At 44.2% G+C, this 13545-nt stretch overlaps 1 protein-coding gene across 2 annotated transcripts in view; it reads right to left on the bottom strand.

The window, feature by feature from the left end:
* The window catches only part of Tmem87b (transmembrane protein 87B), a 43418-nt gene that overhangs the window by 18198 nt on the left and 11675 nt on the right, over positions 1 to 13545 (bottom strand). Inside the window, exons 6-11 of one of the 2 annotated variants that reach the window (XM_042276207.2) lie at positions 12210 to 12300; positions 11713 to 11774; positions 10979 to 11162; positions 8148 to 8247; positions 3741 to 3834; positions 57 to 128 (exon numbers count right to left, since the gene is read on the bottom strand). In XM_042276207.2, coding sequence (XP_042132141.1) covers positions 57 to 128; positions 3741 to 3834; positions 8148 to 8247; positions 10979 to 11162; positions 11713 to 11774; positions 12210 to 12300 — 603 coding nt within the window. Of the gene's footprint in view, positions 1 to 56; positions 129 to 1782; positions 1854 to 3740; positions 3835 to 8147; positions 8248 to 10978; positions 11163 to 11712; positions 11775 to 12209; positions 12301 to 13545 lie in introns of both variants that reach the window. The other variant, XM_076570614.1, reaches the window with a different exon arrangement.

The raw sequence follows: 13545 nt of genomic DNA, 5'->3' as shown, positions 1-13545 counted from the left end.
GCTCCACAAGGTGGAGCGAGCCAGGCGAGCATGCCGCAGCGGCAGGAAAAGGATATCCACCAGCACAAGCCCGAGTCAAGAAGAGAGAGAGGCAGGCTGGCCAGAAGAACGAGATCAGAGTCATTCGCCTGCAGCAAAACAGCAAAACAAATAACCAAGCAGCAAAGGAGGGCACTGGGAGACATAAGAAAGGCCACCAACTTTGAATTTCTGTCAGGAAGATTCTTACAGGATCAACTGCCTTTGGTTAGGCTCATTGGAATCAGAGAGAGCAAGGTCATCATCCGAAAGCATCAATTTTGTATCCAGCCCTGCTTCTATCTGCTTGCCATCTGTAACCATCCAGGAAACCTACTTCTCACTTACAGTGGTAAAAATGACCAAATCGCAGGTGATAGCAAACTCGGCAAATTCAGGTTCAAAGGAAAGGAGTATTAGAGTAACTTACTTCTGGTCACCACTTAACACTGTCCAGGGTAGTTTTAATTTCTGCATTTCTTTATAACCTCCAAGAAAATTAAACCTCTCATCCTGCTTTCCCTACCTCCCTACCCCAACTTGCTCACTGTACTGGAAGGTAACAAAGTCAATGCTATCCAAAGGAGATGGCCTGCCCACATTTGCCTAGAGATGGGATCAGAAAACACAGAGTTTTTTCCTTAGAATTTTCCGCCAGTTACTACCTGAGTTTTTCCCAATGAATCACTCTGTGGATGGTGAAGAAATCTCTGGAATATCTATCTGTAAATCCCAAGAGAAAACAGCATGTTTTGTTTATTTGCTTTGAGACAGGGTCTCTTTACATAGCCCTGGCTGTTTCTGAACTCTCTTTGAAGCTCAGGCTGGCCTCTAACGCAGAGATCACCTGCCTCTGCCTCCCAAGCACTAAGATTAAAGGCGTGCACCACCACACCCACCTACAAAATTCTTCTGGATGAAAAGTCTAAAGCTCAATTGCTTAATGCAAGGGCATAGTCCCTGACTTGTCAAAAGTTCCAAGCACAAACTACTTTAGAAAAGAGGCAATTTCAAAAGGGGCAGCTCAGGCTTTTCTAAATACACAGTGGCAGAGGACAAGCATCAGGACAGAGATGTACTGCTAAAGGCGGGGTTGCCCCCATCTCTACTGAAGCTCTGCCATCCAATTCCAGAGGTGTCTATTTCCTGCCCCTTCTCTGCAGGAAGGCAAGCATCTCTAAGAAGCCACTGCCGAGGTGGCACAGGCCCCTCCCATGTTATTACATCTTTCCCCATGGTCTCATCTATCATGATTCACCACCATATTTACATGCAGAAAAGCTAAGCTGGGACATTCTGCCACTGTCCTCTTTAACTATGTCACACTTCAACTATGCTTCCCCTCAATTCTCTTCCTATGTACTCAACCATTTCTGTGCAGTCTTTATCTTTTCTGCCAGTTTTCCTTTCGCCTCTACCCTCACACCAGCACTCTAGGATGGCAATTTCTCCTGCTACGCGGTTTCAGTGAAGTTGTCTCTTTGTCTCTCTAGCAGCTGTGAATTCTGTAAACGCAGAGACGATATTCTCTGTGTATGCCTCACTGTGTGGGTGTACATTGAGCATTTACATGTTTAGTGAACTAACAGGAAAATAGAGACATTCCTATCTGGGGAGTTACTACTTTCTTGTCTTTAGCTAAACTCCTTTATTGAGAAAACAATAATGCACAATTATATTTCATTCTACCATTATTATGAATTAAAAGTAATCTAATTTTAATAATACCACAAACTATTTTGGAAGGACATGATAAAGGATATGAACCACACAAAAATGGAGTCAATAACTGCTAAAATAATGTCACTCAAAACAACAGCTAAATGTTTAGAACCCTGGAAGATAAAAGTAGGGAAAGCCTAAATTTGTACAAGTTTCATTGCAGTGTACAAGAATCATCTGAAGAAAAACAATTTCGCTCTGTGTCACCTACTATGCCACCTAAGAGTTTATATCTTGATGGGACTGTGTTTAACACATAGAAATCATCTGTTTTGGAAACAACTAATGTAATTTCTTACCAATTTATTTCATGCTAGAAATAGACTGGCAATAAACAAAACACTTGCCATGCCCCAGTCTCACCCAGACCTGCCATTTCAATCTCCTGCCTCATCACCCCACACTCAGAGCCGAGTCTATCAAAGGAACAGGCTCCTGATGTCCCCTGATGGTAAAGGGACACACTCACACACAAAAAAAAACTAAGGAAGGCGGGGTAACATGTGGAAAGGGAGAAACAAACTGTAAATTAGACACCTGCTTCAACGGTTACATTTAAAACAGCCACTATCTAAACTGCTGACTGGGTAAACTTTAAAATGTATAATGTTGAATTTATATGTGGGGTGTTACTTTTCCTATAATCTTTTTAGCAAAGACTAATTCCTATGAATTATATGTATACTTAAATATATATGAGGCTAGCCAGCTGTGGTGGTGTAGGCCATTAATCCCAGCACTCAGAAGACAGAAGCAGGTGGATCTCTGAGTTCAAGGCCAGCCTAGTCTATAGGGTGAGTTCCAGGACAGCCAGCACTACCGAGAAACCTTATTTCAAAAAACCCCATACACACACACACACACACACACACACACACACACACACACACACACACACGTATGTATGTATACATACACATATATATGTACACACACACACGTATGTATACACACACATATATGAGGGATTCTTCATGATTATGCAAAGGAACAAATATACTCAAAGAGTAAAAGAACAGGTTTGTGGCATGGAATGTAGATGTATCAAGACAATGGAATGAGGCTTTTTAATACTGTTGAGAAATGTCCTTCTTTAAGAACCAAACAAAGAGCTGGGCTGTGGTGGCGCATGCCTTTAATCCCAGCACTTGGGAGGCAGAGCCAGGCAGATCTCTGTGAGTTCAAGGCCAGCCTGGTCTACAGAGGAGTCCAGGACAGGTTCCAAAGCTACACAGAGAAACCCTGTCTCGAAAAACCAAAAGAAAAAAAAAAAAAAAACCAAACAAAAATATGTGAGGTAAAGTTACATGAGAACATACAGATTAACTGCTCTGTGCACAGTGATCTGATCTACACACTGAATTTAAATGTGTTTTGGGTAAAATGCAAGTCTCTGAATCAAGTAAACTGCAGTAAGCTTCTCAATCACTTGGCTTCCTAAGAACCCAAGCTCCTTTCATGCGAGTTGTTTGGTTTTGCTTTTTTCTTAGGGATTTTCACAGATTAAAATCCAACACTTCCTCAGAGGACAAAGTGCTGCTGCCCATATGACCAGAGTCTTCCCTGAACATGACCTGGTTCTTCCACTGTGGGACTTTCTGACTCCACAGAGAGTAAGTCCAGTCAGGGCAGAGTTAGAGCCAAATGAGAGGAGAAATGCTTCCATGAGTGAAGGGAGTAATTCCCTTTCTGCCCATTCGATCCACTTCTAAGTCCAGGATTAAGAAAGAGATGTCTGTGTTTAAACTATGTAAGGGCAAAAATAGACGCCACTAATAATGAACACAGACAGTTCTGGACGGAGCTACGTCCAAGGGGGATGCTATCAGCAGTCTTTCACAGTCTGCCATTTTAGGAAGCAGTCTGCTGGGCTCTTCCTTCACCAAGTATTAAAAAAGCAGACTATTCCATCTGGAAAAAGATCGAGTTGGGACTTTCTCATGGAAAATGAAGAGACTAAGAACAACGGCCTTCTTTGGTTAGGTTCACGTGGCTTTTACCCCGAGGACTCTCATGGCGCCTTCGACAGCCGCAAAGACCAAGTACAGCAGTCCCAGTCCAATCACCCGGTGCATGACTGTTCCTAACCGGGGCCTGGAGTGAGAAGGGGGGCGGGAGAGAAAGCATGGGTCAGTAGGGTGCATCTGAACACGACTCACAGGGTCAACACACAGGGTACTATATAGTTACGCGGCTGTGCTTGAACTCTGCATTCTCTCTCACAGGCCCAGGAACACCAGGCCTTTCCTCTAGGACCTGAAGCTGTGCACGTGCCAGAGGATGTGAAGTTCAAGCAGGAGGATGAACAGAACCAAGAACTACTGAGAATAGAGGGCAGGCTGGTGAACCTAGGAAGGGAGATGCCAGCTTCTAGGGGCCGCTGACAGAGATCATAACTTCTACTAACATTACCTGCAAACCACAAAGAATGCAGTCTTGGAGGAGCCAACTGATCTAGTGACTGGCCACAGAGCAGAGTATGAACAAAAGGAACCCCAGAGCCCTTCCTCTCTTTCCTGCCTGTTATCCACAGCAGAGGAGGTGATAACATAATTTGGTTTTTACTCTTTCAACTTAAAAGTTAAAATAATATTTTTGATTCTTTTTTTTTTTTTTTCCAAGACAGGGTTTCTCTGTGTAGCTTTGTGCCTTTCCTGGATCTCGCTCTGTAGACCAGGCTGGCCTTGAACTCACAAAGATCTGCTGTGGGATGTTCTGTATGTCCTGTGGGAGCCCTTCTTGGGTTCTTTGGGCAGTTACCCAGCAGGTCCGTATAGAGGATGATTAGGACCATGGGCCTGAGTGCAGGTGTTTGAGATGGTCTGCACTTGGCTGTGCTGGGGGATGGTCTGTATGTCAAGTTGCTCTGATTGGTTAATAAATAAAACCTGATCGGCCGTGGCTAGGCAGGAAAGGATAGGCGGGACTAACAGAGAGGAGAAATAAAAGGACAGGAAGGCAGAAGGACTGACTGCCAGCCGCCGCCATGACCAGCAGCATGTGAAGATGCTGGTAAGCCACCGGCCACGTGGCAAGGTATAGATTTATGGAAATGGACTAATTTAAGCTATAAGCACAGTTAGCAAGAAGCCTGCCACGCCATACAGTTTGTAAGCAATATAAGTCTCCGTGTTTACTTGGTTGGGTCTGAGCGGCTGTGGGACTGGCGGGTGACAAATATTTGTCCTGACTGTGGGCAAGGCGGAAAACTCTAGCTACAAAGATCTGCCTGCTTCTGCCTCCCAAGTGCTGGGATTAAAGGCGTGAGCCACCACCGTCCGGCCAATATTTTTTGATTCTTAAAACATGTATGAGTAGGGGAAAATGTATTTTCTTTTATAATTAACAATCTGAATACAGATTGGGATCTACAAATCAGATGATTGCACATACATTTTACAATACTTCAAAACCCTCTTCTCAGAGTAATTAGTATGAAAAAATGGCTTTGAAAACCTAAGACAGTCATGTTAAAACATAAGGCCGGGTGGTGGTGGCACATGCCTTTGATCCCAGCACTCGGGAGGCAGAGTCAGGAAGATTTCTGTGAGTTCGAGGCCAGCATGGTCTACAGAGCATGTTCCAGGACAGGCTCCAAAGCTACACAGAGAAACCCTGTCTCAAAAAACAAAAACAAAAACAAACAAACAAACAAACAACCCCAAAACCAAAACCAAAAAAAAACAACAAAACCTAAGGCAAGGAGCTAAGTGTCAGGTGTGGAGTAGGCGATCAGGGTGGTGGCCTCCTTCAGGTTATAGGCAAGAAAGAGCTTGGAATGCAGCCCAGGCTGGCCTTGAACTGGAGATCATTTGGACTCCATGCCCTGAGTGCTGGGAATACAGGTGTTGATAGACCTAGCTGTGACCTAACAAGTCTATTTCAAGATACTTAAGAAGAACAAAATAAGAAAGCCTAAAAGCCTGTTTGTGAGTGATCATGATAGCTTTTCCATTATTGCCAAGATTTAAGGAGGAAAATTTTTACCAGCCAGTAATAGCCCAACACCTTTAGGGAGAGAAGCATCCCCATTACCTTGGGAAAATTATATATGTAACAGAACCCTTCAGGAGACACACTTCATGGAAAGCTGCAGGGAAGCACAGTTCCTGCTCACCTTCCTGCCTTTAGCAGGCAAAGAACTGGGCAGAACTACGTGAGGATAATGATCCCCTACTAGAAAGCCAACACCACCAGGCTGGCTCTCGGCACCATCAAAAGCTGAACACCTTGGCTAATCCCTACTCTAGCGTTGTCCAGCTACACCAGCCACATTCAATTAGAAGTAAAATAAGATAAAAAACCATTTACTAAAACAACCAGAACTCCAAGACACCTATAAGTTAAATTAGCCAATGATATGTGACAGATTAGGGCTTAAATGAAAGTACGTCATCTTAGTCCTTCTGGTGGTCAGAGCCCTCCTTACACCGGAGGGGGTGGCACCTCAGAAGTGTGACAGTTAAGAAGGCCGGTCTGTAATTCAAAGACACAGCCCGGTTCCCATGTTTGCATCTGAGACTAGATGGCAGTTTCTTTCTTTCTTTCTTTTTAAAAAAATAATTTACTTATTTTTATGTCATGTACATTCATGTTTTGCCTGCATGTATGTCTGTGTAAAGGTGTTGGATCCCCTGAAACTGGAGTCACAGGCAATTATGAGGCACCACGTGGGTGCTGGGAACTGAACCTGGGTCCTGTGGAAGAGCAGTCAGTGCTCTTAACCACTGAGCCGTCTCTCCAGTCCCTAGAGAGCAGTTTCTAAACCGTCTCTACTGCCCTTGGGAACGAAACATCAGACACAGCAACGTCACCTCTGCCTGGATCCCATAGTCAACGGAAGCCAACTCCATCATTTGCTTCAGCTTCACCCTGTCAACTCTTCAGAAGGGCCTGGGAGCCTGACATCTCGGTGCTGGCTGTGCTCCCAAACACAGTGAGAATCGCCGAGAAGACGTAAGGAATGCAGACCCCTGAAGCCACACTCTCAGTACCACCTTTCTATCTCTGCCTTCGCCAGGGACACTTCAGTAACCACTTCCTAGATTATCCTGGTGATTTTATTAGTGGACGTCAATGCTGCTTCCCCAGGGAGCCTACCTTAACTTGAAAACATCCTGAGACATGCACCTAAAACACCCGCCAAACATTCGCACCGTGCAGAGACCAGCTGAAGCTACACACAGGGCTTTCTACTTCACAAAGACCATCCTCTCACCTCTCCAAGCTGCCTGTGCCTGAGCTGCAGGGGTGGGGTTAGCCTCAGGTGGGAGGGCTACTCTGGGAGTGCATGGCCTCTCCTGGTTCCCTGGGTAGGTCAGTGGTACCACAGCCCATTGTGAATCCTGCAGATGGGAGTGACCCAGATGATGACCATTTTCCCAGTCTCCTACCAGAGAGCACCCACAAAAGAAGGGTAGGTGTTCCTGTGGGTTACAGCCCTCCCAAGCACCAGTTCCTGTCTGGGTACACACACCCACCCTAGATTGCTTTATAGACAGTAACAGTGTTGCTACCTGGATGGCTGGGAGCACCAGCCCTCTGCCACTACTATTACCAGTGGAACCCTGCAAGTTGGGCCCATCCCATGTTTCTTGTCTACCTAGGTACATCTCATTCGATGCACAGTTCTTCTACCAGCCCTTAGCCTCTTCTGTAAGCTTGTTAAAACAGAAGTCGAGACACAGGTAAATGAGGTCCTGAGAAAGGAGGAGTCAGTGTAGTGTGACCCATCCTCCTGCCTTCACTTGCAGTTTCTGTACCTTGCATGGAGCTCTCAGCGGCTCTAATGTTAGAACATGGTGTCCAGAACATCATGGTTTTGTCTGTAGGCCAGGGAAGGTCATATGTCCAGTGGAAAAAAAAGTGGTGGTCCCTAGTTATGATGGTTCTGTACTCTGGCCTGGATTTGCTGCACCTTTACAGTAAGACACAGACTGCCTAAGAGATAGGTGTGGTGGCACATGCCTAGAATCCCAGCACTCTGGGAGGCTCAGGCCACCTCAGGCTACTGGGCTTCAATCAGGATCTTCATTTGGAAAGGATAAAATGACTAGTCCAAACACGTTTTTAAACCTGTGCCCTTGTAGGCCGGGCAGTGGTGGCACACACCTTTAATCCCAGCACTCGGAAGGCAGAGCCAGGTGGATCTCTGTGAGTTCGAGGCCAGCCTGGGCTACAGAGTGAGTTCCAGAAAAGGTGCAAAGCTACACAGAGAAACCCTGTCTCCAAAAAAACAAAAAATAAAATTAAATAAATAAATAAACAAAAACCTGTGCCCTTGTAGAGTTTTCTCTTGGGGATTCAGGCTGCAATACTGACAAGCCTGAGTTCTGCAGAAGTCGTGGTATGCATGGGCTGAAGCACTAGACTGGAGAGTCAGGAGCTGTTCAAGCAGCAATACTTACTTCACAATGCCATAGCCCAAGCTCACAATGATCACAAGTAGGCGAGCCAATGTCCTCTTAACTGCAGATATCAACTCCGCAAATATCAGTAAACCTTGGGCTGAGGGGGAAGAAAAAAAAACCCAACTCATTATGTGCACTTTTAAAGGCCTTTTAACTAAGACTGTAAAAAATTACCATGTGCAATGACACTGACCTCAGATTAACTAAACATAAGTGATTTCCAAGCCATTTAATCCAACTGATATTACAGACCTCAGAGGAAGGTGGTACTACCTCCTCAAGTCTCACCTCAAGTCTGATCAGGTCTACTGGGCAGTTTTCTCATGCCAACCCTCCAGCTACATCCCTCTTCATGTCCAGCAAATATCTGAAAGCCATCATGCTCTCTGGAGTTCTCTTTTCTCCATGTGCCTTCATCATTTATTCCCTTAAAATGTATATTTATAGCAGTAAAGTGCTAGCCTAGAATGTGCAAGGCCCTGGGTTCAAACCCTAACACCACAAAAAGCAATGAAAGTATTCATTGCACTCCTGCCATATGACTGTAATAATAAAAGCGGCATCTCGGCCCCTGTCTGCACAGACTCTGACCTCTGGTTAGGCCATGGACACAGACACAACTCAGCATGGGGAGTGCTACATGTGACTCAGTGGCACTGGACTAGGAGAAAGAACAACCTAATACACAGTACACAGTTGGTCTGGAAAACCCACACAAAGTGAACAAATGAGGACTTCAAGACTAAGTGGACGTATGTGTGGAAGGAAGCATGAAGAAGAGAAACTCAGAGTGTGTATGCAGCTGAGTGCAACATCGGATGCCAAGAAAAGAACATAGACTAGAAAGAAGCTAGGACCACTCATGGTTCAGGAGACTCTGTTACCGAGTCTAGACAATGCTGAAGGCAGTGGAAGTCAACAGGAAACAGAGAAGAGGTAGGTGGGATAGAGGCCAGGACCAGGACCATTCATGGCTCTGGACACTCTGTTATGGAGTCCAGACTTGATGTTAAGAGCAGCGGGAAGTCAACCACAGTAAATACAGCAGAGGAATTGGTAAACTACAGCCCAGGGACTAAATCTGGCCTTGCATATTTCTGTAAATCAAGTTTTATCATAACACAGACATGCTTATTTATTGTTGTCTGTGGCTACTTTTCATAATGGCAGAGCTGAGTGATTACAACAGAGACCATGTGGTGTGCAAAGCTAAAAATACATGGCCAGGCCTTTACACAACTCTTCAAACATACTGAAAGTGACTCATAGCTTCTTTGACCACCCCTCTAGCGACACCTCAGATGAAGGACTTGGATTCCCTGATGGCCACAATGGCACACCATCTCTTCATGGATCTCTGGCTTTTGCTGTTCTTCAGTTCACACCACCCTTGCTCTCTCTAGGTACTTAACAGAACACAAAAGGAAGGAACTGCCTTCACTGACACCCAGTCAGGTTTCAATCCTTACCATCTGATACTACCCCCAACGTGCCCCTGACAGAGCTTGGGAAGGAATGCAGAGCCTATGTATGCTAGGCAAGTTATCTACCACTGGGATACTCCCCCGCACTTCACTCTGACTTAGAGCACATGTGCAAACATCTGTGTGCAAGTATACACAAGCACACATACAGCAGCAGCAGCTCTACTATGCAGACCTCCATGTTGGCCCTTTGTTTAGTCTTTTGTAGATATGCTTTTAGCCTTTCTATTTTGATGAATTTCCAACATTCCTCAACAGAAAAAAATTAGTATAATAAACTTCTACAAACCTATCACTCAGCTTCAATAAATAGCAACTTGAGTCCAAAGTGGTTTCATGTGTATTTGAACTCAGTTTTTTTCCTGGAGTTGGCCAGCATCACTATTCCTTTTAATAATCTATGCCAAGACCATTTGTAACTGCACTCAAAAGGTCATTTTTACCCCTCTGAGATCCTCTCTCCTTTACCACTTCCAAAGTGTCAGCAGTAAGAGCGACCCCTCACTTTTCCAGCCTGTTTGACTTTGTCTTCTACAAGCCTGAAGCACACATCTGAAATGTGTAGCAGCATCCTTCCCAGCTTCAAACATCCCACTGTGCAAACCACAGCAGTGCCTCCTTTGGTCCTAAGGAGCTCTTGCAGGGTGAAGAGAAGAGGAGAACACAGACTACAGATACCACACAATTCAGTGCTATTCATTTCACTCTCTGGGGCCTAAGTGGCTCTCTTTTCTTTTTCAAAGAGATAAAAAAAGTAGAGAAGGAAAAATATCAAAAGCATTGGCCACACCTAAGGTACCCTTACCCATGTCTTGGTACTGTTTTAATACTGGTAGAGAATAGGAATTTTCTTTTTCCAGAAAAAAAAAGGTGAAGGGAAAATTAGCAGAAAGAAAACAAATGGAGAGAACACATATACGAGCTCAGATGATCGGGTTCCCACTCTAACACTCTCACTTTTGTGTAGGTGTGGAGAGCACGCATGCCTACACGTGTCTATACAGCCGAGGACACAGTGTCCTCATTTATTCACTCTCCACTTCATTCCCTGGGAGGGAGACTCTCACTGGACCTGCAGCTAGGCTGCTAGCAAGGAAGCTCACGGATCCCTCCAGTGCTGGGGTTGGAAGTGTGTGTGCAGCCACATCTGGCTCTGACGTGAGTACTGGAATCCTGCCTCAGGTCCTCATGCATGTAGTAAGTGCTTTATGGACTGAGCTATGTTCCCAGCGTCCTGACATTCTCTGGTTGGCTTCTATCCTCTTCACCTATGTACAAAAAGAGGCTCTGCTCACACTAGCTAAAACACACTACACAGAACTCATGGAAACAGTCAAAACTTACTTGACAGTCCAGTGCTGTTGATGTTTTGGTATTCACTATAAAAAACTGCTTTCTCAAGCATTCCTAGGAAAATAACAGCTGCAATCCAGAACTGGATTCTTAATATATCTTTCCAGTAACAGGCGGACCACATCAGCCAGAGGACACCATATAATATGTAAACAATACACATCACCATGTAAAACTGCAGGAAGAAAAACAGTGTTAGCTTCTGATCCTCCTGACTCTAGAGAGCTGATATCTCAGGAGCCTCCCCCACTCCATTTTCTCGTCACTCTGGAAGCAGAAATAGAGGGCTTGTCAGAGCATACCTACAGAGAAGTTATACTACTGAACCCTTAAAAATTCATTTGGGCCAGGTGACGGTGGCACATGCCTTTAACCTCAGGAGGCAGAGTCAGGTGGATCTCTGTGAGTTCGAGGCCATCCTGGTCTACAGAGCAAGATCCAGGACAGGCACCAAAAACTACACAGAGAAACCCTGGCTCAAATCCGCCCCCCCCCCCCCCAAAAAAAAAATTCATTTGGGGCTGGAGAGATAGCTGAGTGGTTAAGAGCACTGGCTGCTCTTCCAGAGGTCCTGAGTTCAATTCCCAGCAACTACATGGTGGCTCACAACCATCTATAATGGGATCTGATTCCCTCTTCTGGTGTCCCTGAAGACAGGTCACTCATATACATTAAATAATTATTTTTTTAAAAATTCATTTGGAAAAAGGATGAGACATACTCACAATCATTAGAGGCCAGTCTGATGCAGAGATATATCCATGAGGCCCCACCATAGAAAGAGAAACTAATGACAGGAGAAGGGAGGGAGAAGAAGAGATACAAGAGTTAATTAATAATCAGGTTTTTTTTGTTTTGTTTTGTTCTGTTTTTAGGTCTTTTGAGACAGGATTTCCCTGTGTAGCCCTAGCTGTCCTAGAACTTGTTTTGTAGACCAGGCAGGTGTTGAACTCACAGAGATCCACCTGCCTTTGCTTCCCAAGTACTGGGATTAAAGGTGTGCACTATCATGCCTGGTAATAATCAGGTTTTTAAAAACATTTTAAACATAAGCTCATTTCTCCCTATCTATTAAAAAAGTATATTAATATTAAGCATTCAAAATAGGTGTATGGCTAATAAATCCATGTTTGAAAGACATGTTTTAAACAGACAATATAGATTCACATTAATGACAAAAACTATAGAACACAGAGAATGAATACAAAGGAGTTAACTATACCATTCAAATCCCAGACTGCATCTGTTTTTTCCGTTTTAATAGACACGATGAAAATATGGAAGCCATCTTTCTGGGTCCTGGCTACAACATCCTGCAAGAGGGAGAAGAAGCCTTTGTTCTTTAAACAGATCAGTGTGTGAGACACAGACAGTCAACATTTCTAAAGTTTTAGTAACTAAACAGACAGTGAGGGAAGGAATGGCAGGCAGTGGAAGAAGACATTGCTGCCAATTTTTTCTTACCCTACACCCCCATACCCAAGAGGGGGACAAATGTCCTCATCCTCAGTTTCTTCTACTACATATACTGCCACATGTTTCCCTAGATTCTCATTCTATGTTTTCTTTAAGATTATCATTCAAAGCCGGGCGGTGGCGGCAGCGCACGCTTTTAATCCCAGCACTCAGGAGGCAGAGGCAGGGGATCTTTGTGAGTTCAAGGCCAGCCTGGTCTACAGAGCAAGATCCAGGAAAGGCGCAAAGCTACATAGAGAAACCCTGTCTCGAAAAACCAAAAAAAAAGAAAAAAAAAAAAAAAAAGATTATCATTCAAATATTTTTTTCTAGGTTAGTCTTGGTGGCACAGGCCTTTATCCCAATACTTAGGAGGCAGAGACAAGTGGATCTCTGTGGGTGGGTTCAATCCAGGTTGGTCTACATAAAGTTTCAGGCTATCTAGGACTATAGAGTGAGACCCTGTCTTAAAAGAAAAAAAAAAAAATCTAATATTGGAATCCTTACCTTCCATCCTAATATTACCAAGCATGCTAACAAAAATGTTGTTTTTTTAAAAACTGAAAGGCATGAACCTGGTCTGATGGTGCATGTCTAGAATTCCAGCACCAGAGAAGTAGAATCAGATGAGTAAAAGTTCAAAACCCATAAGGGTTGGGGATGTAGCTCAGTGGTAGAGGGCTTGCCTAGCAAGTGCAAGGCCCCGGGTTCGGTCCTCAGCTCAAAAAAAAGAAAAAAGGAAAGAGAAAAAAGAAAAAAGAAGAAGAAAAAGAAAAAGAAAGAAAAACGGAGATGAGAGAGAAGTGAGATAATGTCAAAAATAAGTCTGACTTGCCAGAGAGCTTGAGTCTGAGGCCAGTCTGAGCAGACCATGTCACAAAACAAAATGAAATCACAGAATTGTTCCTCAGTCTCCACAAGGGATAGGCACCACCCCCAATAGGTACCAAAATCCTTGAATGCTCAAGTCCTTCATATAAAATGCCATGTATTTGCAGTCTCCGTCTGTATACTTAGAATCATCTCTAGATTATTTCTATTACCTAATAGAATGTAAATACTATACAAACAGTTGTTATAGAGGATTGTCTAGGGAATGACAT

The sequence above is a fragment of the Peromyscus maniculatus genome, chromosome 4 (assembly GCF_049852395.1).
Source record: "Peromyscus maniculatus bairdii isolate BWxNUB_F1_BW_parent chromosome 4, HU_Pman_BW_mat_3.1, whole genome shotgun sequence".
NCBI lineage: Eukaryota > Metazoa > Chordata > Mammalia > Rodentia > Cricetidae > Peromyscus > Peromyscus maniculatus.
The sequence above is the reverse complement of the archived record's forward strand: the minus strand, read 5'-3'. Positions and strand labels throughout refer to the sequence as shown.